The sequence below is a fragment of the Cricetulus griseus genome, assembly GCF_003668045.3.
Source record: "Cricetulus griseus strain 17A/GY chromosome 1 unlocalized genomic scaffold, alternate assembly CriGri-PICRH-1.0 chr1_1, whole genome shotgun sequence".
NCBI lineage: Eukaryota > Metazoa > Chordata > Mammalia > Rodentia > Cricetidae > Cricetulus > Cricetulus griseus.
Window position 1 is genome coordinate 99,966,740 of NW_023276807.1, and position 23,344 is coordinate 99,990,083.

At 45.2% G+C, this 23,344-nt stretch overlaps 1 protein-coding gene across 3 annotated transcripts in view; it reads right to left on the bottom strand.

Moving 5' to 3' along the window:
* Positions 1–4,502: 4,502 nt before the first annotated feature.
* Thoc5 (THO complex 5) overlaps positions 4,503–23,344 on the bottom strand; it is a 35,419-nt gene continuing 16,577 nt past the window's right edge. For 2 of the 3 annotated variants that reach the window (XM_027387346.2, XM_027387347.2), the window contains exons 8-20: positions 21,614–21,746; positions 19,408–19,485; positions 18,174–18,214; positions 17,850–17,949; positions 17,216–17,324; positions 14,990–15,091; positions 14,285–14,381; positions 13,194–13,308; positions 11,825–11,928; positions 11,623–11,710; positions 8,726–8,841; positions 7,270–7,460; positions 4,503–4,696 (exon numbers count right to left, since the gene is read on the bottom strand). In XM_027387346.2, the coding sequence (XP_027243147.1) occupies positions 4,633–4,696; positions 7,270–7,460; positions 8,726–8,841; positions 11,623–11,710; positions 11,825–11,928; positions 13,194–13,308; positions 14,285–14,381; positions 14,990–15,091; positions 17,216–17,324; positions 17,850–17,949; positions 18,174–18,214; positions 19,408–19,485; positions 21,614–21,746 (1,338 nt within the window). In that variant the 3' untranslated portion in view covers positions 4,503–4,632. Of the gene's footprint in view, positions 4,697–7,269; positions 7,461–8,725; positions 8,842–10,317; positions 10,432–11,622; positions 11,711–11,824; positions 11,929–13,193; positions 13,309–14,284; positions 14,382–14,989; positions 15,092–17,215; positions 17,325–17,849; positions 17,950–18,173; positions 18,215–19,407; positions 19,486–21,613; positions 21,747–23,344 lie in introns of those variants that run through there. The other variant, XM_035452236.1, reaches the window with a different exon arrangement.

The following is a 23,344-nucleotide window of genomic DNA, read 5'->3' on the forward strand; positions in this document are numbered from 1 at the left end:
TGCTATCAGCAGAAGACAGGTGTCCTTAAAGCCATTGCCCTCAACAACTATGAAGGACCTTGGGATGGCTGTACATGCAACCAGCTGGCAAGTCTCTGTTATTTGTTATTAATTAACTCAGGTAAAATTTTATCCTTCTCAAAAACTGATGCTTTTGATGCTTTGATGACTTTGCCAGCTTAAAGCAGAACAGATTTCAGGAACAGGTATTTTAAGGTTTATCTATGTGAAGATTGGAAAGTGTAAAGTGTGTGAAGGTCTAAATATGAGAGTTATAAAGGTCTGAGAATAGAAGGTCTAAGATGGTAATGTAAGGTAGATAAACTAAAGTTAAGAAGGTCTGAGGATAAAAAGGCTTAAGTCATGACAAAAAAAGCGAGTTGAGACATTCAAAAGAATGAAACATGTTCCAGATTTGTCTCTTTCTCATTATGCTACTGTTCATAGTCTTTACATTAATCAATAAAGTTTTAATAAGCTACTAATCCAGCTCTGACAGAGTGCAAAACATCATATTATCCCACTATACAATAAGTACAAAGTCAAAATTAAGGTACTTTTCATTGTCCTAAAATATCTGTCAGTTTTAAAAATGTTAATGCTTTCAGCCATGTTGCTTCTAACATAAATATGCTGCCAATGTGTCTACTACTTATGTTTTCACAAACTCAAAGGATTCTTGTAGGTTCCAGGGAGCCAAATTGGACCCACCCAAACAGGTCAGATTCACTCCAGATAAATATTATTCACTCTTTCCCTGGTCCCCAGGAATCCCTTCCCTCATCTTGGGACCCCCTGGGGAATCCCTCCCCCATCTTATAATGATCCTCAAGTACCAGGACCTAAGAAAATAATTTTTTCCCTAAACTTAACCTTGTCCTCACCTCTGCTAACATCTTGCTAGGTCTAAGAGGTGCCAGAGTTCCATACAGCCAGGACAGCGATGGAACAACCAGCTATCCCAGGACGTGGCAACACCCCAGCTTTCTCAGGTCCCCCAAAGATGGTCAACACCCCCCACATCAGCAGGAAGTAGTTTTGAGAACTTGATGTCCTTATCCCCTAACCTGCCATGCCTAACTCCCCACCTTTTTAATAATAAGCAAAGGTGGGAGTGAAAGGATTCAGGCATTATGCTGGACTGCCCGTTAGCTGGCAGAATGCACTCAGGCAGTACTCTGGTCAGCCCAGGGTACCATGAAAGCTAGTCTACACACAGGTGTAAAGGACCCCTTCCTCTTTGCTCTCTTCTCTTCCTCTTACCCTTTTCCTCTCTCTCTCTTGTTCACTTCCCCCCTCTCTCCCCACCACCTCTGTAATAAACTCCATGGTTAATGTATCTTGTGTTTCATGTTCCAAGTCCACCTAGCTCGTTCTTTTTTTTTTCCCCGAGACATGGTTTCTCTGTGGCTTTGGAGGTTGTCCTGGAACTCGCTCTATAAACCAGGCTGGCCTCAAACTCACAGAGATCCTCCTGCCTCTGCCTCCCGAGTGCTGGGATTAAAAGCATGCACCATCAACGCCCGGCTCATCTGCCGAGTTTTTAAACAAAAGAACAACACTGACCACCAGGTTCCTCTTAGTATATAGGCATGAACAACAGTATTATTGAAATGGTTTACAGCCCAGAAAAAGTGCCTGCCTGGATAGGCTTTAGCCTACAGCTACTGAGTAAGCCTTTTAGATGCAGACAGACTCTGAGTTCAAACCTGGGACAGAGCTCCAGAGACAAAGGAACATGGACAGTTATTCCATCCTCAGCCAGTTTTCTCTGTTATAAAAAGGAAGTGATGCACGCCTTTAATCCCAGCACTTGGGAGGTAGAAGCAGGCGGATCCATATGAGTTCAAGGCTAACCTGGTCTACAGAGCTAGTTCCAGGACATTTAGGGCTGTTACATAGAGAAACCCTGTCTGGAAAGACAAAAAAAAAAAAAAAAAAAAAAAAAAAAAAAAAGAAAGGAAGGAAGGGAAAGGGAGTGAAGGAAGGAGAGAGACAGAGAAAGTAAGAGTAAGCCATGAAGAGCAAGCTAGTAAGCAGCACCATTCCATGGCCTCTACTTCAACTCCTGCGTTCAAGTTCCTGCCCTGTTTGAGTTCCTGTCCGACCTTCTTTCAACGATGTGCACTGATGTGTAAGTGTAAGCCAAATAAACCCTTTTCTCCCCAACTTCATCACAGCTGTAGGAACACTTAGACAGATGGGCTGAGGGTTGCCGCTCAGTAGTATTTGCCTAGTAAGCATGATGGCCTGGATTATTGGATCCCTGGCACTGCAATAAAGAAAAGACAAGGAACATGAAGGGGGTTTCCTGGTGCAGGGCAAGTGCTGGCAGGGGCTGCAGCTTGGGGTGTGTCCCAGCTCAGAAACTGCAAAGACTGGACAATTCCAGCTGTGAGATTCTTCCCACTATAGACATGGGTGGCTCCACTAAGCATTCTGAAGGGGCTGGGTTGTCTCGAGTTTGCTTTACTCTGTAAGACTAAGGGATTCCTTTGCTCTGCCTGCTCTTTGGAAGAAAAAAACCCTCTTCTGATAGGGCTAAGCTGTTCGTAGCAAACAGAGCTCTCCCCAACATTCACAGCAGTCTTTGCAGCCCAGTCCCTGCTTCTTTCTAGAGGTGAGTTTTTGTGCTGAGTCAGTTTGGCTGTCTTCCAGACAAGACCAAAGTGGTGGCTGCAATGCAGGGGCCATTAAAGAAACTATTTTTAGGCCCTATTTTAATCTTATTCAGCACAGGCAGTAGGCCTGAAAGTAGCCAGACCAAGACTATGCCAGGAGGGACTAAGTCCCAAGCAACTAGGTCAGGAAAAAAAGCACCCAGATGTTCAAGCTGCCTAAGCCAGCAGAGAAGGAGCTACCTAGAAAAACTGGCTCTCCTGTGTTCTATATCACCAAGAAAATTGAGGGAACAAAGGGGACAAAAAAGTACAACTCCTTCAAAGAGAGGCCAGGGAAAAATGCATTTAGGGAGCTTGTTATATAAAAAATATACTTCCTTGCCCATCTTAGGTCAGCTGAGTTGCTTGGGAAAGTGATTTTAGTCAGCTTGTAGACAGTTAAGTCCTGTGTAGTTTGAGGGCCTGTGACAGAGAGTGCCTCCCTCTGGTAGTCAGAGGGAAGAGTCTATGTGTTGAGTGGTGCTGGACATTTAAGGCTACCCTAAGGTACCATTCTCCTCTTGCTGGAATGAAGAACCTAGGCAGGTTTTGGAGTCTCCCAGTCTGTCTTAAAAATTTATCTTTAAGTGTGTGTAGGGGGGTAGTGGTGGTGGTGGTGGTGTGTGCATGGGTGCCAGTGCCTGTGGAGGCCAGACACAGTGGATTCCCCGGAAGCTAGAGGTACAGGTGGTTGTAAGCCACCTGACATAGATTGTGGGAACCAAACTTGGGGGCCTCTATAAGAGCAGTACATCCTCTTAACTGTTGAGCCATCTTTCCAGCCCCAAGCTCCCCAGAATCTGTTTTTCTTCTTCTTTTTTTTTTTTTTCCTTCCAAGACAGGGTTTCTCTGTGTTACCCTGGCTGCCTTGGAACTTGTTCCTTAGACCAGGCTGGTCTCAAACTCACAGAGATCTGCCTGCCTCTGCTTACCAAGTGCTGGGATCAAAGGCATGCGCCACCACTGCCTGGTGCTCCCTGAAATCTTTATTCTTGAGATAGGCAGAAAAAGCAGTTTCTATACTCGAAGTCCATGCTGTCAAGAATAATCTACTTAGAGTAGATGTGTTTGTAAAGTGCTGGATTGCACTGACTGTTCTACAGGGAGAAAAGCTTGAAAAATCTTGCCTGGACTATAACAAAAGGTACAGTTAATTTGTCTTTGAGTTAGCAAACTAGATTATACTTCCAAAAATATGAGTTATATTGTTGAGATAATGTGTTAGGTAGCCCAGGGGCCTCAAACTTCCTGGGAAGCAGACAGTGACCTTGAACCTTGAGTTTGTGCCCCTCCTAACTCCTCCTCGTGCCAGGATTATAGGCATACACCACTACAGCTGGCTTATGTGTTGTTGGGGATCAAATCCAGGGCTTCATGAATCATAGGCACAAAGACAGGTCTAGTAGAAAGAATGAGGGCTGAGAAAGAAACTACTGACTTTGATTTCTCCTATAACTTTCTAATAAGTACAGATCTAGGATAATAAGCACCAAGATACTTTGTCCCTGCAAAACTACACAAAGTAGATGTGGACAAACAGATGACACCTCTCTAGAACCAACATCCCTCAGCCACCTTTAAAAAGCGCACCCAAGTTGGAGGGTGGTGATGGTGCACACCTTTAATCCCAGCACTTGGGAGGCAGAGGCAAGCAGATCTCTGAGTTTGAGGCTAGCCTAGTCTAGAGAGTAAGTTCTAAGTTCCAAGACAGCCAGGACTACATAAAGAAACCCTGTCTTGAAAAAAACAAAACAAACAAACAAAAACCATCCAGAAATAGTCCTCATGCTGCCATGGTCCCTCCTGTTCTTCCAGTCAGCCCAAGTAGCTGCAAACACAGACTATTTGGCCAGGTAACATTTTAATCAGCTGGTGTTTTTGGAAAATATCAAGAATTACATGTGGCCAGAGCAAAGAGCAGAGACACAGGACCCAGGGTTGGGCTTTGGGGAATGAGAGGTAGAAAGGGACATCATCGGTGGCTGAAGAATCCTTGAGGATGGTTATATTTAAATGGCTTCATCCTACTTGGACCCCTAGAGAAACAAGAAAAGAGAACTGTTAACGTGCTTCCTGGACTGATAAAATAAATTACAGTTTATTCACAAGAGCATGCCATGGAGCTGTCATGGGGGGAAATGTCAGAATTGCACAGTTCAGGCACAGGGCACAGTGAGAAAAATCAAATCACACTGGTTAAGGTGTGGTACCATTTTTGTAAAAGTGCCTCTATATGCTTACAAATGTGTGAACCTGGAAGATCCCTTAATGCAGCAGACATTCTGGGGACAGTACATGAACATTCTCATTTTTTGGATCACTGTTTATAACTTTATCATCAAACACTAGATTTCTATAATTGAAAAGTGAAGAAAACATTTAAAACTGAAGACACAAGCAAAGGAGGCAAAATTTTGCACAATGTATATGGCCAGGAAGCAACTAACACAAAACCCAGAGGTGTCACACCAAAGCCTGTTTGCTCCAGGAAGGCTGAGTCACAGCCAGGCCCAGCAAGACCTATGTTCAAACTTCCAACCTGTAAAGATTTTAGCAGGAAAATGGGTCCTCAAACCAAGTCTCAACAGAGGGACTTCCACACACCTCCACAAAGACAAACATCTACAAAAAGGACTTCTTCCTTCTCCATGTTTGTCTGTCCGTGACTGACATCCAAACAACAGCTACACTCTGGGACGTGGTCTATGGGAGTAAGGATGGGCACAGGACAGTTGTTTTTTGTTTTGTTTTGTTTTGTTTTTGTCAACTTACACACATCGGAGTCAAATGGGAAGAAGTTAGTTGAGTGAGCAAGTGGTAAGCAGCATCCCTCCATGATCTCTGCCTCAGTTCCTGTCCTGTCTTCTCTTCAAGAAGGACTACAACTGAAGTAAACCCTTTCCTCCCCAGATTGCTTTTGGTCACATGTTTAACACAGTAGAAAAGTAACTAGGGGAATGTGTGAGTTGGTGGCGGGGAGTGGAAAGATGTGAGGAAAGTTTTTATTCTTCACCAGTGGCTGAGGGCTTATCCAGCCTGCATTATGCTGGCACATAACATTCTCCATCTCAATTTAATCTTTCCATTAACACTTGGAGTATATGCTACTTGATCAATTCAGCACAGAGATACTTATCTCATAGGTGGGAGCCTAGGATCTTCCATGGCATTATAAGCCACCAACCAGAGGGTACACCTAGGCAGAGGGGCCAGGTCTCAGTCCAAGCTGCACCTCAGGTCTACCACTGCTTACACCAAGCCAGCACCCTGCACTCGTAGTCGGCTGGACCCAGGTCAAGAACCTTGCAGCCCCACCCATCAATTACATGTTTTCACCTCCCAGAGCACTGGCAGAGCTCAACACCTCAGGAAATGAGTCTTCTGGGAACCATTTAAGAGAATATAAGCACAGGCTGTGTGGGGCTCCCATCCTGCAAATGTGTTAGAGTAGGTGGAGAGGTGGGAAGAGATTAGATCTCACACAGACCCACTGGGGGGAACAAGCCTCAATCAGACTGACATTTGGTGCTCAGCTCTGCTTCCTTGTATCTCCTTAGGGTAATGGAGGTGTCAGACAGGAAGGAAGATGTCAGAACTGGCTATTCAAGAACAAGACTGAGAGCAAGGTGAGAACTCCTTTGTTTTATCTGTTCTGTAGCCAAGGCTGAACTCATGGCAGTCCTCCTGCCTCCAGCTTCCAAGTGCTAAGATTTTAGGCATGAGCCACAATGCTAGGCCTGATAGATTATAAAGAATTATAATCCAAACACCCTCACCTTCCTCACTCCTTTGCTCAAAAGAGAAGGGAGATCTAACAGTCATCTCTAGAGTTTTTAAATAAATAAAAAAAAAAAGAATAAATAAACCACATTAGGGAACAAACAGGAAAGAAAACCTCAACACCCAAGAAAATGGAAAACTACCCTGAGGTACTGCAAGCCCAGACACTCTACACAACAAGTTGCCAAGGCCTGCTAACACACTCTGAGACCCTAACTTGGAGCAGGAATCATCTAGAAACGTCACAAAAATTATCTGAGTCACCCTGAACCCCATAGAAGGTCTTTCTCCTCCTCTTCAGGCCTAGGACCAAGGGCTTGGTGCTAGGCAGAATGGACTACTCTGTCTTTAGGGTGCTCACCTGCTGGCCTTCTAGAAGCTCTGTTTTGTTTTGTTTTTTTTCTATGCTGCCTGGATGCCCTCTGTCTTTTCTCACTGAGGAAAGAACACTCAAAGATGCCAGCAAGCTCACTAGGACTGTGGGGTGTACCACCCTAAGTGTTCACTTGGGTATCAAAAGTAAACAGGCCCTGCTGTTTCCACAGAAAACACTCAAGTTTAGCCAAAGCTTTTTAGCATGGTCTGGTGCAATTTCCTTAGTTGGATGGCCTTCTCCAGGGGGTGACCAAGAACAGGTGAGCCAGCTGCAGGTAAGTCTCAGGAAGGAGAAAACACGTTCTTCTTGGCAATATGGCAGCACAATTTTCTGCCATGAATGGAAACAGGCGCCCTCTGTTTCAGGCCCTTCCAATGAGACCTAGTCTTTGGAGGACTCTGATCTTTGTCCATGTCCTCATGAGGAGTCACAAAAGCCCAGCCCTCTACTCACCTAAAAAGCCGCAGGCACATCTTCTCCTGGGGAAATTCCTTGGGGCCCTCTACACTGTCATCATGGCTCTCCGTCTCCAGGTAGACATCCAGCAGCACACACAGCCTCTGCAGCTGGTTGGTCAAGAGTTGGTGGCTGGGCCGAGGGCCACACAGTTCCTTATAGCACACGTTGACCTCACTCTCCATAGCCTGTATGGGTGGGAAGCCAGCACATCAGCATTTCCTTCCTAAGTATGGATGGGCTTTTACCACACTGGCCAGGCTTTTACCTCATTGCTGTACCTGAGAACACCACAAGCCTTACACTTGGCCCCTGAGTGCACATACACACACACATACACACACACAGAGTCGTGCCACAGCTTTGTCCAGAGACCCCTGATTATAAGGATTTCCCCTAAATGCCTACAGCAAGGGTTACAGGTTTGTAGAGGATAAATCTTAAGTCCCAAGTCAGAAGGCACTAGGCTTTAAAAACTTGATCTATGGCCATAGGCTACCAAATCCTGTCAAGAGGCAATGCCTTAAACAACAGTCTCAGCACACTCACTGTCATTGAATCTGAGTGTTTCTGTAATGTTTCCAGAGTTTATTTACCATCTCACAGAAGCCCCAGGTGACAAGATTTTAAGAAAACTTTTTGTTTTCTTTGGAGGCAGGGTTTCACTGTGTAGTCTTGGATGGCCTGGAACTTACTATGCAGACCAGGCTGGCTTTGAATTCACAGAGATCTGTCTGCTTCTGCCTCCCCAATGCTGGGATTAAAGGTGTGCAGTACCATGCCTTGCTGTAGGGAACAGAGGAAACCCTGAGTGTATGAAATCCAGAATGAGTATGTATAAAGTCCTGAGTGAATATGTGTTGTCATCATGAGCTGGGACCCTAACCTCACATCCACGCAGGTATGGCAAAGCCTTCCCCTCCCCCACATAAGGCTAAAAGGAATGGGAAAGCCTTCCCTTCTGATCCAAATGGGAATGTTGATCAACCATAATTTTATACCCCCTGCATATTTACGGCCTGGAGCCTGCTCCTACTGGGATTAGCTAACCTTGCCTTCTTGGTCCATCTGTGTACCATGACCCCGCTTCCATGTTCAACTCTATGTAATAAACATGCTGGGCTTGGGGGTGGACTAAGATTTCTCCAGCTGAGAGACCAGAGCACTGGATTCCAGCTTTCTGAGCTTTCTGTGTGCCTGTCTTTTCTCCCTCATCTCCCTTAGTGAGTTCTAAGTCCCTGGAGTGCAAGGATGCTGCACCCAGTTAACAATGCTATTTGATGAGTGGGAAAAGCTGTGGGCCTCAGGGAAATTAAGGGGTGAGCACATTCTATAAATCCTGTAAGCTCCTATTCTGGGACTGAAGCACATGGCCTCAGCAGCTGCAGGCGTGGCCACTGCCCACCTTTCTAGGGGTTCTCCCTGTTCCTCCTGACACACATGTGGGTCTTACCCGAATATTGTCATCATTGCTGTTGGTTTTCTCCCCTTTCCAGTTTAGACAGAGTCGGAAAATGGGTGGGATGGAGGAGTAGCCCGGGTTCAATACCACAGCAGCCTGAAGTTTAGCTGGGAACAGAGGAAAGGGAGAAAATCAGTGATCACCCAGCTTCCCACGATGGTCTCCACACCATACCAAAGCCAACACAAATGTCTCCCATTAATTTAAGTGCTGCCAAGTATACTGGTACTGTTTTAGAATCTAAGTAAAACTGCCAGGTTGCTGAGTGTAAGGTATAGTAATTCTGCTTCCTCCAAAATCTGGTCTAATTACTGGCATTTGTCAACAGAGTAAATCTGCTACCTCAAGAAATGTCACTATAATTTTTAACACTGTGTGTGTGTGTGGGGGGGGTTGGTTGTTTGCCTCCATGTATCTTTGCACCAACAGTCCCTTTCGAAGCCTGAAGAAGGCAATGCATCATGAAACTGGAGTTACAGATGGTAACTGTGACCTGCCATGTAGGTGCTGGAGACTGAACTCAGGTCCTTGAGATGAGCAGCCAGTGCTCTTAACCACTGATCCATCTCTCCAGTGCCCCCCTCCCTTTAAAGAATTTGTTGTTGCTATTGTACATGAACTAGCTTTTTGGAGCCCATCCCCTATGGTTAGATACCTTGTTCAGCCTTGTTATTGGGGGAGGGGTTTGGTCCTGCCTCAACTTGGTATACCAGTCAACTTGGTTGTGTCCCCAAGGAAGGCCTTACCCCCTCTGAGGAGTGGATGGGGGAGGTGGGAGAAGGGGAAGGAGGAGGAACTGAGGTTGGTATGTAAAATAAAAAATAAATTTTTAGACAAAAAAATTTGTTGTTGCTGTTGAGAATATCACATAGCCACATACCAGGCTAGCCTCAAATTCAATAAATAACCAAGAATGACTCTGAATTCTTGATCCTCTTGCTTCTGATTACCAACTAGGATTGGTGGCAAATGTTCCCAGCTTCTCAAATCCAATTTATATATGAGGAAAATAAGGCTCTGACAGAAACTTCTCTATCATAAAACAGCTACAAAAGCATAAGACTGAGTATAACCAGAACTGCCTGGCATCAAATCTGCATTCAAAATCCCTAAATAAAATATCTCCATATATTAATTCTCCCCCCCATGACACTTTTGACCCCTGTTGCTATTAAGAGTATGTGTTTGAGTGCAGGAGCGTGCCACAGTGTGCATGTGGGTAGAAGACTGTTTCTCAGAAACCACTTCTCTCGTTCCACTTTGTTTTGAGGCAGGGGCTCTCCTTCCATAGCTATGCTACTTATTGGGTCTTCCAGAAGATTATCCTATCTCTGGGGTTACAGCTGCATACCACTCCATTCAGCTTTTTTATGTAAGTTCCAGGAATTGAGTTCAGGTCATTAGGCCTTAACCCACTGAGCCCCTTTCCTGGCTGCCAGATGTCTTTTGATTGGCACTTCTGAAAGGACTAAGGTACTCTGGTTAGTGCCAAGAAAGTTGTTATAGAACAATCATGGCTCCCAAATCACTCTGGCTTCCTCTTTTACCACATGATTTCTTCTATACGTCTTTGTATTTTTCACCTGCCATGAAGGCCTTCACCAGAGAGTCATTGGGTCATCTTTGATTCTCAGCCTTCAAATATTTGAGCTCCTCAGGCATGGTGGCCCATGTGTCCAATCCCAGTACTCTGGAAGCTAAGAAAGAAGATCAGGAGTTCAAGGCCAGCCTGGACTACATAATGGGTTTCTGGCCAGCCTTAGCTAATTTCAAGAACAAAAACAAAGCAGTGTGGTGGTACAAAGTTTTAACCCTAGCACTCCAGAGATAAATGGCTCTCTGTGAGTTCCAGATCACACAGTGAGACTCTTTCTCAAGAAGACAAACAGGCAGTGAGATAGTTCAGTAGGCAATGGTGGCTGCTCCTAAGCATCATGACCCAAGTTTGATCCCTGGAATCCATAAGGTTGAAGGAAAAAACTGAACAGACTCCCTCAAGTTGTCCTCTGATAACTGTGTGTGTGTGTGTGTGTGTGTGTGTGTGTGTGTGTGTGTGTGTGTGTGTTGCTTAGACCTGAGTGCACACACACATGCACTAAGTAAATGTAACAAAAATTGTTAACAAACATACTCACAAATGTAGGAGTAAATAAGTTCTCCTTTGTAAAGTTTTCAGCTTGGGGGATTTAATGTTGTTTTACTTATCTTATTTCTCTTTTGTGGTGCTGGGGAAAAAATCTAAGGCCTCAGGTATGCTAGGTGATTTATTCCTGATCTATATCCCCAGCCCAAGATTTTTACATCATTCAAAATACTGACTAATACAGGACCACAGACTCCTCAGCTCAGGAGTCACAGTTGTGAGGACGGGGGTTGGGATGAGTGGGCAGGTACCAGCTGCTGAGGCTGGGATGGGATAACAGCCTAACTGCCCAAGCATGGCATCTGTGTGGCTCCAGTAAAAGGCACCAGCAAGGTCAGATGTCAGAAGAGGGAGGGAGGTCCTGCTACCTAATCTTTACAATCAGAGTAACAGTCTCACCCTTCTGTATGTGAGGTAGAAATGAGGTAGGCTGCTACAGGGAACTAAAACAAGCAAACAAAAAAAACCAAAATGAAGCTGAGGTGAGATGAAACTTGTGATTCAGCCAGGACTGACTCAGCTCTGAAATAGGATGAGCCCACCACCATAGTGACTACGTGAGGATTCAATGACACAACACGTGTGTGCCTGTTTTGCAGAACAAGTCCTCACTGAAAGGGTGGTTCCCTGGCCACTAGTGTTTGTAAATCTCTATGGAAGAGTTTAGGACCTTTTGCTTCTTTCAGGAAACCTCCAGGCACATATTCTATTTCACAGCCCTGTGGTCCACAGAGCAATCACCTACCTGTCCCCCTTTCAATAAGCGCCAGGTAGTAGAGATTGGTGTCCCCAGCCAGTCCAGCCTCTACTATGTCCTTAGTGAAATGCAGCTCCTAGAACAAGAACCAGGGTGAGCTGCTGCTCCCCTAAAGCCTCTGCCCTGATGACAGAGGATGGAGACAGGAGCTGATGAGTGACATGATCATAGGGGCCACAGTTCTACCTACCATGTAATCTTCATGGGCAATTATTACCCACTTTACCAGGCGAGAAACAACCTTGGCAGGGAAGAGGTACTGGCAGTCACTGGTAACTGGCACAATGCCGTGTTCTAAAAGAGAGCAAGGCAGGAAGTATTACAGGTAGAAATCAGGTACCACAGCTGGGAACTAGAATCTGCCTGTGGCTTGCTAGAAGGCTACCATGGTCTTGACACTTGTCTATACACCTGGTTATTCAAGAAGTACCCGCTCATCACATGCCAGGAATAGCCCACTTCATGCAGGGCTATTTGCCTGTAGTCAGACCTAGCACCTTCATTCATGGGTGCTTTATCCTTAATGCCGACAATGTCTAGCAAAACAAATCCCTGCAGTCATAACTAGCATCGGTGTCTCTGTTGCAGGAACTGTTAATTAGATCAAATAGCTGAGAGGACTGTGTTTTCTCAGCTGACCTTGACAGAAAAAAAACTGCAGTGTTCTGTGTCAGTTCCCTGCTGGTGTTTCAATGAACAAATATGCCAGCACAGGGAACACTGTCTGGATGACAGTCATCCAACCTTGGTAATACTGGCAATGCTGAATGGGGAGCAAGGCCTGAGGGATAGATAGGTGATATTGCCCTGGAAATCAGTGTCCACATGAAACCAAAGAACTGGCCTGGAGGTGGGGAAGAGGGGTCTTGTCTCCAGCTGGGTCCTGGAAATTCAGTGCCTACCTTGACAGTGACTCTAATACCCCAAAATCTGACTCCCTCCAAAACCTCACCTCCACCCTACAAGTGTCTTGTAAATACCCAATGAACTGAAAGAAGCTATGTGGCTACTGCCTAGGTCAGTGACTCATCATAATCACCTGGGAGCTTAGGAGAAAATCCAAGGGGCTCAGCTGTACCCTTGGAAGCACCAGTTCAGTAGGTCTTAGGGAAAGGATAATGGGGTGACCCCTGTATAGCTACAATCAGTGAGCTGAATATGAGCTCAGGAAACACAAGAGTCCTATTGTTCTCCCTTCAGGCTAAATGGGGTACCAGCATGAATTAGACTCTCATTAAATACCTGCCAAGTACATACATGAGTCTGTGATGCATGGACCTAGGATAAGCTGCCTTGATGAACCTGTGAACTTGTGCCAATGGCTTTGTGTCCTCTGGGAAGGCAGGCCCAGAACTGATGACTCTGCAGGGAGCTCAGACTTCTGCCTGAGGGGGTCTGCAGCTCTCCCCACTGGCCCTACCATCTACTGCTCAGTGATGCCAGGAACACAGGTCTCTTTGATCTGTAATCAGGATTTACAAGTTCTGAAGGAAAGGAGGTGGCTTTTATTCCTATGTTGGCCAAATGGCTGTCAGACCCTAGTTCCTGCCCCAGCTTACCTAGAGATGCGAACTGTTTGTGGAGAGCCAGGCGAGACTGTACCCTGGTCTTCAGCAGTTTCATGGTGGTCTCCATGTGGCTGGCACTCTGTGAGTGGTCTGCTATCACTGTGTGCTAATAGTGAATGACAATGAAAGGTACATATGAGAGCTCCCCTTTCCTTCCTTCAGGGACCTCCATCCCTCCTGGACTAGCCAGACTGAACGGTTATGTCGCAAGGTGGGTGCTATTTGGGAATGGCAGTGTTTACCCACTTTAACAGATCAAATGATAAAGCCCTGGCAAGAACACAAGATACTGGGGCTGTGACCAGCTCCTGAGAAAAGGCAGGCTTCTATGGTCCCTGGTTCCTGAGATAAGGACCGCAAAAGCGGTAGCTGTGCTATATCTGGGACAAGACCAAGTTATCTTTGGTTTATAAGCTCATAGGGAAGGCCAAGTCATTTCAATGTATGAAGACTAGGTCGATGGGGAATATCCTTCTGTGTATGTTTATCTTATTGATTGTTGAATAAAGCACTGTTTGGCCAATGAGGCAGCAAGTTAGGAGGGACTAGGAGTCAAGGAGAATTCTGGGAAACGTAGGAAAAAGAAGTCTGGCGATCCAGGCAGGAAGTGACATAGCAGACAGATTCAGAATTTAAGCAAGGACAAGCACGAAGTGCTCCTTTTTGCTCTTGCTCTTACTCTTCCCCCTGCTCTCTGCTTTGGAGCCACCATGTGATCTGCCAGCGAGAGGGCACTTACCACCGGCATCCTCCATAAGATAAGTCTTATGATTATGGTTGATTGATAATCAAGACTGAGCTAGCAGATAAGAAATCCTAGTCAATTGGCCAGCAGCATTGTAATTAATATAAGTCTCTGGTTGTTATTCTGAATGCCCATGTGGCGGCGGGGCTCAGTCGGATGGAGTAAAAACTTATCGTTACACTAGGTAGGGTATTTTAGTGCTCTGAGTAGATGGAGGTCAAATCACAGCCTCTGTTAGATCGAAACCCTATGAGGCTATCAGAGGCCTTTCTGGAATCTGTCCAGGAAGAGGAGCGGCACAGACCTTCAGCCAAGGAGGCAGGGCCAGAGTACACACCTGGGGCTGCTCTTTGGGGAAGTGGAGGCCACCCAGCTTCTGTACCCACAAGTAGGGATGACCTAACTCAAGTACATAGTCTCTCAGAGTCAGGATGCTGCAGAAAAGACAGAATAAAATAATTTTATGAGTTAAGAATGCATCTGAGGAGCAGAGCCCTTACACAGGCCGTAGGCTCACGGCCTGGCCCCAATAAAGCCCTCCTATATACCCTGGGGCATTCCCCAGAGTCCCCAAAACAGGCCAACCCCAGTCCCACAAACTGAAGCTCCTTGGCTGCATCAAATCTCTACCTAGAACTTCATCTCCAATAGTCATTCTTTGTGCCTTTGCCTCATAAAGCAAATCTCAAAAAGGCAGTTACTGACCTCTTCACTGCTCTACCCACTCATAAAATAGTCTTTAAAATCTTGAATATTCAAGAGAAATAAAGTGCCATTCACTTTATTGCTGATACTGTTTTGTTGCTGTCTGCAGTACTAGCGATTTAACCCACCATACCACTACTGAGCCACATCCCTAACTCTCATGTACCTATATTCCCCAAGTTTTCATCTTTCCATGACATCCCTTTGTCTTTTATGCAAGAATAGGAAGATGTCCCCTCCAGCTCCAAGATCCTCTGACCCTAACAGATCTCTAGCTTGGCCTGAACTACCAGATACAGACAAAGAATCAGGGAAAGTTGAAGCCCTGCTTACTCACCCAACTTTATCAAACTGATACTGATTGGCTGGATTTGGAGTTTTCTTTCCATGGTCTCCAGGATACAAGCAGCTCAGGACCGAGTCAGGAGACAGCAAGTCTCTACAGAAGAAAAGACCACAGTGAGAATGCCAACCAACATGGTGCCTCAAAATGGACCTGGGCATTTAGGAGTGGCAATGTGCCACTAAGCTCTTAAGATGTTAACTACCATCATTTTGGATTTATTTGTTTTTGGAATCAAGCAATCTCTGTGCAGCCCTGGCTGTCTTGAAACTCCCTCTAGACAAGGCTGTCCTGGAACTCAGAGGTCTGCCTGCCTCTGCCTCCCGAGTACAGAGACTAAAGGTGTGCGCCACCACACCTGGTTCTACTACCAACTTTCACAGACTGCTTCCTGCTTCAAGCCAGTGGACTCTCACAACATTGTGAAGCAGAGAGGATTATCATACCATTTCTCAAAGTATAAACTTGAGGCTTTGAAAGGTAGGACATTGAAGCTCATGATGCTAATAGGTATAGAGAGCTCTGGAAAGAAGAGGGTGGAGTCACCAGCCAGATGCAGAGAGAGCAAAACATACAAGAGGTAAAAGCCACCAGTCATGTGGTAACATGTAAATGAATAGAAATGAGCTAATTTAAGTTATAAGAGCTATTGGGACAAACCTAAGCTATAGACCGAACTTTTATAATTAAAAAGAAGTCTCTGTGTCATTTTTTGTGAGCTGGTGGTCCAAAGAAAAAAACCACCTATAAGACAGTTTTTGTATTCTGTCTTATTGAAGCGGGTCTTTCCTGCTTTTGCCATGCACAGTGTACTCTAGGCAAGCTGGGCTGAGAGATTCCAGGTGATTTTCCTGCCCTAAACTCCCATCTTGCTGGAAGAACAGATACAGTCATAGCTGGCTTTCTACAGGAGTTCTAGGAACTGAACTCAGATTATCAGGCTTACATACCAAGTGATTTTACTGATAAGTTACCTTCCTGATTTGTTTTGTTTTACTCCATTTTAAAAATTATCCCTTCCAGAATTATACAGTGGGGCTGAGAAGGTGACTCAGTTGGTAAAGTGACCACTACACAAGCATGATAGCTTGAATTCAATGTCTGCCATCACATAAAAAAAATCAGGTATAGCCGTACGTACATACCTACAATCGCTGAGGAGGCAGAGACAGAAGGATTACTGGGACTTGCTGGCCAGCCAGTCTTATCTCACTATATATCCTAGCCAGGAACTTGCTACACTACCCAGGACCCCACTACCCTAAATTCAAGAAGCAGCAGTATCTCCATGATTTGGGAGCCAGCCTGGTCTACATAGTAAGTTCCAGACCAGCAAGGACTACACGGTGACAAGCCTCTCAAAAAGCATGTCCTAGAAATGCTCAGAGAATGAAAGAACCAGCTGAGATGTGGAACATAGAGGAACCAAGTTCTGGGCTCCCTCTGCTGGGAACATGGTCAACTGCACCCAGCATGCCCCTAGGTAGTTCAACACTACTGCAAAGGCTGCAGAGGCCTGAAGAGAGACTTCTCCCAGAATGGGAAGGGATAGGCAGAGCTCTGCTCCACTAGGCACCAGGCCTGTGCCTTTCTGAGCCTCAGTGTTCTTTCTCCAGCTGACAGCAGGACCAGGCCAGGTAGGGCCAGGCCAGGGCAGTGATCCTCTAGGGGTAGGCTAGTTTACCCCCAGGTTTTTTCTATTCTCTGTTCTTCCTACTCTGGACTGCAGAACAAGACTGGGGATGTGGTCGCTACCTGTTTATAGTCCTCTACTTACCACCCAAGTTAAGGACAAATCTGGGGACTGAACTGAACTGGGAAACTAAAATGCTTGACACTTTGGGTCTGAAATGGGAAAAGAAGGGCCAAAACTTGTCAATTTGGTTACATCTCCCATACTTCATTTATGCATTTCCATGCATTTTACTGGCTACAAAAGCCTATGTCTCTGCCCTACACAGCAAATATACTGTTATCACTTGTTTTATATGCTGTGCCATAAGAGGTCTTCACAAATGTCAATCAAAGAGCACTTATAAATCTCAGTGATGTGCCAGGACTCCCATGCCGTGGGGATACAATAACAAGTCAACATGGCAAAGGACCCTCTCATAGTCAGAGGGAGGACTGGAGAACAGGGGCTCTCACCATCACCACCACCACCACCACCACCACCTTTCTCTGCCCCGCCATGCCCCATCCCCAGTGCCTTCCCCTTACCCTGCACTGATGGGGGTGATCAGCTCTACCGCGGTTGTCACTTTGGCTTTCACTGTCATGATGTTGAGGTTCATGAGATAGTAGAAAGTCAGATGAAGCACACTGTTGTCTAGAAGAGCAGGGAGACAAGAGATCATTTATGAAACAACACATCAGAGGCCAGGCAAGAGGATCTCTAAGTTCAAGGCCACTGGGCCTACAAAGTTCTAGGACAGCCATAGTGAGGCAGATCCCCCACCCCTGCCACATCTCACAAGAATAAAAATTAAAAAAGCAAAAACATGACTTCATGTAAAATGGTCAATGAGACAGTTCAGAGGGTAAAGGCACTTGCTACCTGACAGTCTCAACTCAATTCCTGAGACTCACATGGTAGAAAGACTCAATTCCTACATGTTCTCTGACTTCTATTTGCCTGCTGCAGTGGTATATGCAAACACACACACACACACACACACACACACACACACACACACACACACACACACACGACAAAAACATGGTAAAATTTTTTTAAAGGAGGAAAAATAGGAAAAGGAGACTGAAATATTACAGGCCAAGCTTACTAAACTCTTTGCACCAACAACTGGTTAATCTCGTAGGTACTATGGGAATTAAGTGAGTACAGTCAGACCTTTGCACTTCAGATCAAGTAAGACAGACAGTGGGTGCCTTTTCAGCATCTCTTTGCGCTTGTCATCCAACTGAACCCCAAGTGTGGGTCGACGCCGTTTCTGGACAAAAGAAATAGCCAATCATGAGTTATACGAATCTCCCATTTGCATCTCTGCCTCCCCGAGCTCAGCACAGCTGCCTGAGACCTTATGCCTCAGCTACCCAGCTGCCCGGCTCCTGTCCCCACAGACACTTATTCAGATTTCTCCTTTGCTTTAGGACTGTGCTCTTGAAAACATCAGCATGGTTGCATGATATTCCTGTAACAGGAAATGGGGCTTACCGTGGTCTGCTCCTCCTCAGCATCGGAGTCGCTCTCATCATCTGAAGCCACACAGAAAAGGTAGTGAGAAGTGGACAACTGCACAGGCTCCCTGATGACAAACCTCAACCACAGATACTGAGGGGCCCACCCAGTCTGTCCTTTGTATGAGTTTCTTTAAATAAGAATTGAGTTAACTGCCTGCTTCATACTTGGTATAGAAAACATAATGAAAAGAATGACTATAAGCCTATCAGCCTGACTTGTTTGTTTGGTGTGTGTGTGTGAACTTGCCCATATAGGCACATAAGGAGGCCAGAGGTTGTACTCAGAATGCACTTCTAAATCATTTCTCCACCTTATTTTTGTTTTTTGAAACAGGGTGTATATAGCCCTGTCTGAACTAACAGAGAATCACCTGCTTGGATTAAAGGTGTGTGCCATGCCCACCTGTTTGCTTGTTTATTTATTTTTGAGGCAGTCTTTTACTGAGCTAGACATTCTGGCAAGACTGGCTGACCATCCAGCTCCTGGGATCTGCCTCACTTCACCCCCAGCATTGAAGTTAAAAGCATGTACTGCAAAGCCCAGCTTTTTTTTGATGTGGGTGCTGGGGATCAGAATTCAGGTCTTCATCTTAGCAGCAAGCACTTTACCTGCTGAGTCATCTCCCCAGCCTCCCATCCTGTTTTTCAAGAGTATTTTAAATGCCATTTCTACGGAGCATAAAACCCTTTGTTGGTGGTATGCTTGTAAAAGTAGCATAAATAACAGTAGCTGCCTGTATAATTAGAGGGCTGCTGTGTGCAGAAGTTAAGACTGTTCTTTCATGTAACCCACATGATAATTCTATATGAGGAATTTATCTTTCTTTTAGGGGTGGCAGGGGGCACTGAAACAGGGTCTCAATATGTCACCCTGGCTGGCCTGGAAGTTGCTTTATAGACCAATTTTCAAACCTATCGCAATTTTCCTACTGCAACTTCTAGAATTTGGGTATTACAAGCATTAACCTGTAACCAGCTACCAGCTACCTTTTACAATAAGTCAACAGCCTTCCTCAGGCTCAAAGTGCTGGTGAGTGCTAGTAAGTGGCAGGGCTAAGATCCAAAGGCTGCCTTTGGTGACTCTGGGAACTGACATTAAGGTCAGGCCTCCTGCTATACTTCATCAGTCCAGCTATTTCTCAAAGGACTCTTGGTCCTTTGGTAGTGATTTAGTATCCTTGGGTAAGGTATCTCAATCACCATATTACCTTGAGAGTCCTCAGGGGGCTTGAAGAGAGCTTTGGCTTCATCCACACTGCCTTCAATTGCCACAGACAACGTCTTATCTGGAGGTAAGAAAAGGCCTCTTTGGAAAGCTGCTGGGAGGTTGCTGAGTACAAGCCAACTCGGCAGCTGTGTTTCTTCTACACCTGCCCCCGTTTCTTGCCGACTGAGGGGGAGGGCAAACTCACTCCACACAGAGGAAGGAGATAGAAACTCAAATCTTTTCTCTATGATTTGCTAAGAACAAATAATCCAGAGTACTGCTTCCCAGGTAAGCATCCCTGAGACAGGTGCAAAGCCCAGGAACTCAAACCCTGGATATGTCACCCCACAGGACTCTTCCACCATCTGTCCTAAAAAGGCTTCTCCCAGAAGCCCACACCCATCCACACCCCAAAGATGATGGGCTACTCTCTGTAAAAATGACTCTGTTCTGCATGTCACTGGCCAGCACTGTTTCATTTCACACAGCAGTGGAGAAGAGTAGGAAAGAACATGGATGCTGCAGCCTAGTCCTAGATCTGACTCCTGTCCCACTCATTACTGGATTTGTGACCTGGAAGATAATTTACTGATCTTACTGATCAGTTTCCATATCTAGAATATGGAGACTTGAAAGACAGTAACTGCTATTTGAGTGGCAGAAGATAAATGAGCTAAGGTTTAAATGTTGAGTTACATTAGTTTTAGGGATAGGGAAATGTAGCACAGAAGAGCACACAGTTAACACACATGAAGCTGTGGCTTTGATCCCTAGCACCACAAAATCTGCCTGCCGCCTCTGCCTCCCAAGTGCTGGGATTAAAGGTGTGCACCACCACTGCCCAGTGTAAATACATTCTTAAATCTCACAACAGCAATACAGGTATACTATTATTATAGACATTTAGAGAAACCTAATGCTCAGTGAGGTCAGAAGCCACACTCAGGAAACAGATAAACCAGAATCCTCTCCAGGTTGATTCACTTGGGCTTGGCTCTCAAATACTCAGTTAACAATCTGTTTCACACACCTGGCCTGATGTGGAACTCTGGGATCCTACTGCTATGAGCAAGTAAGCCACACTCTACTTCCTCTGTCCATTCCCCCCCCCCTGATGGTGGTGGGGATGGAATCCAGGGCTTAAGCTACACTCTAGATACTCCTCTTCTATCTTAAGGGTAAGAATGTCACACCTAATACCATTTGCCCATCTACACCATAAAGAAGAAAGGAAAACCTCCCCCAATAGTCAACTACTGCTTTATACCTGGAAATAACACACAAACCAGCCCAGCCCAATGCCAACCACCTGGTTACCCCCAAGTGAGCACTGTAGACTGTCTTGGGGATCAAACTCACCCTACACATGCTAGACAATCACTCTACCAGAGTCACACATCTTACCTACATTCTTTTCAATAGTTTAGTCTTGAATTTGACAGGAAAATAGAGTGGAAACGGTAGAACTTTAAACACAAAAGAAAGTTACTCACCCTGTCTAGGGGGCTGGGAGGAGGATTTCATATGAGCTGATGATGGCAACGGAAGAGAACAAAGGGGAAGGAGAGGGCGAGACGGACCAAGGAGACACAAGAAAAGACACAGTAATGTCTTGGTGCCACGGCTGGGACAGGAGCATGCACAGGTATAGAATATGTCTTTCTGATGCCATGGGGTAAGATGTGAACAAGGAAGAAAAGTTTAGTGCTAAGTGAAAGTTGCACTGGAGCAGATCAAAAAACTCAAAAACCTTAGCAGAGTCACAGGGGCTCATCCTTTCACCTGGTAATTCACCACGAAGTCATGCAAGCTGATTCAGGGCATGTGAAAGCCTGGGAGTGCGGCCTAGGACCTGAAGTCACCAAGCACTCCACCCCCAAAACACAAAGGAGACACTGATCTACCTGCCAAGTATATCTTGATGGAGTGAGCACCTGAGAGCCTAAACAGGCTGTCTGGGCACTGTACCAAAGAGCTACACAGCCAGATTCATAAAGATTCAAAGCCATCCCCTCTGAGCTATTCATCACATTCGTCAAGCTGCAAGCTAGATAGTTCAAGCAGCCATGCTGAAGGAGCAAAGGGGAGGCAGCATCTGTTACCCGAGGGCTCTTGGGTCAAGCTGGGAAACTCTCCTGTGCAGGCAGTGGTGCCTGGCTATGGCTGCTTCTCCCAGAGCCCCCTCCTGGCCCAGCCCCCATACTCACCACAGGCCTGCCCATATGCAGTGGCCTGCACAAACAGCACATAGAGGGGAGGTGGCAGATGCCTGGCAGTCTCATACTGCTTGTGTGCCTGGTCAAATGGCATGAACAGGTATTCTTGCACTGGGAGGGACGCCTATAAGCAACAAAAGGAAATTTTTAGTCTACCCACATTGATGCTTTGTAATAGTTTTATTTTGCTTTTTGCTTTTTGTTCTTGTGAGATAGTATTTCTCTGTGTAGCCCTGGACATCTTGGAACTCACTCTGCAGACCAGCTGGCCTTGAATTCACAGAGAATTGTCTTCCTCTGCCTCCTGAGTTCTGGGACTAAAGGACTCAAAATGCAGAGACAAGAAGATCCCTGTGAGTTGGAGGCCAGCCTGGTCTACATAGGGAGTTCTAGAACAGCCAGGGCTATGTAGAGAGGTAGATAGAGACTCTGTCCCAAAAGGGGAAAAAGTGAGTATATTCGAGTTTATGTTATTAAATAAAACTTCCCAGTTGGCAAAGTAATTTAATGGTTTGGTGTGACTACAAGTTTTTTACTAAGTAAGCACAAAACTCATGCATATATAATCTCCATATAGACACGCTACAAACCAAAGCACACAAATGAAGTTGTCCTAGGATTGTTCAGTAATAGGTCTTTTTATCTAGTTATTCTGAGTGGTATGCTCCTACGATGCACATGACCTATCAGGCAGTCAGGTTGCACTACACATAATATATAGCAATGCAGAGGGCATACAACCAGAACTGCTAATTTCTGTTCTTATCCTCCTCTCCCTTCATCTCCATCTCTCTTTTACTTGTGTGAGGCAGAGTCTCACTACGTAAACCAGGCTGGCCTCAAGGCATGTTACCAGTTTCTTGGTTTTCTGAGAAACAGTCTTGTAATATAGTCTAAGTAGTCTAGAGTCTCCTCTTTATTCATCCCAAGCTGTCCTCAAATTCACAATCTTCCTGCCTCACTCAACTTCCCAGGCCCAGCAGCAGCCCAGCTCCATGTTCTTTTTCTCCTATTATGAAGCTCTACTAGAACAACACAGTTCTTTTTTTTTTTTTTTTAACAACACAGTTCTTTTTAACAGCTCTAATTCCGTGCCTAGGAAGGGAAGAAGGGCAGACCTTGTCAAGTCCTAGAAAAATGGATTTATGATTTCTCTAGAATCCTTTTACAAAGTTCTTCTACATTAGCCATTTTTCTTGCTTTTTAAAAAACTAAAAAGATTTAGACCAAATCTGGCATTACAAACAAAATTCAGATCACATACACAAATATGGGTGTGTGCATGCATGTGTGTGTGTGTCTGTATATGTATATAGACACACATATACATTTTATAGATAGACAGACAGAGCAAGAGAGAGGGAGATCCTATATGGGTAAAGTGGAAGCTTTTCAAATTGAGTCAAGTTCTTTTCAGGGAGCAATCTACTTTTCACCATCAGCTCCTGAGGTACTGAGTGAACCTACTAGATATTCTCAGGAAGCAAGTTTAAATGCCTAGGGACAGGAGGCTGGTGAAGAGCACACAGAAAAGGGGTGAATTGAACTTAATAAAAATCTCAGTCAGCATTACCTCAAGGCTACGGATAAACAGCAGTCCAGGTGTGTGTGTGGATGCTCCCAACACAGCAGCCTAATCTTTCTTTCTTTCTTTCTTTCTTCCTTTTTTTTTTTTTTTTTTTTTTTTTTTTTTTTTCTCTCTTTTTTTTTTTTTAAGATTTA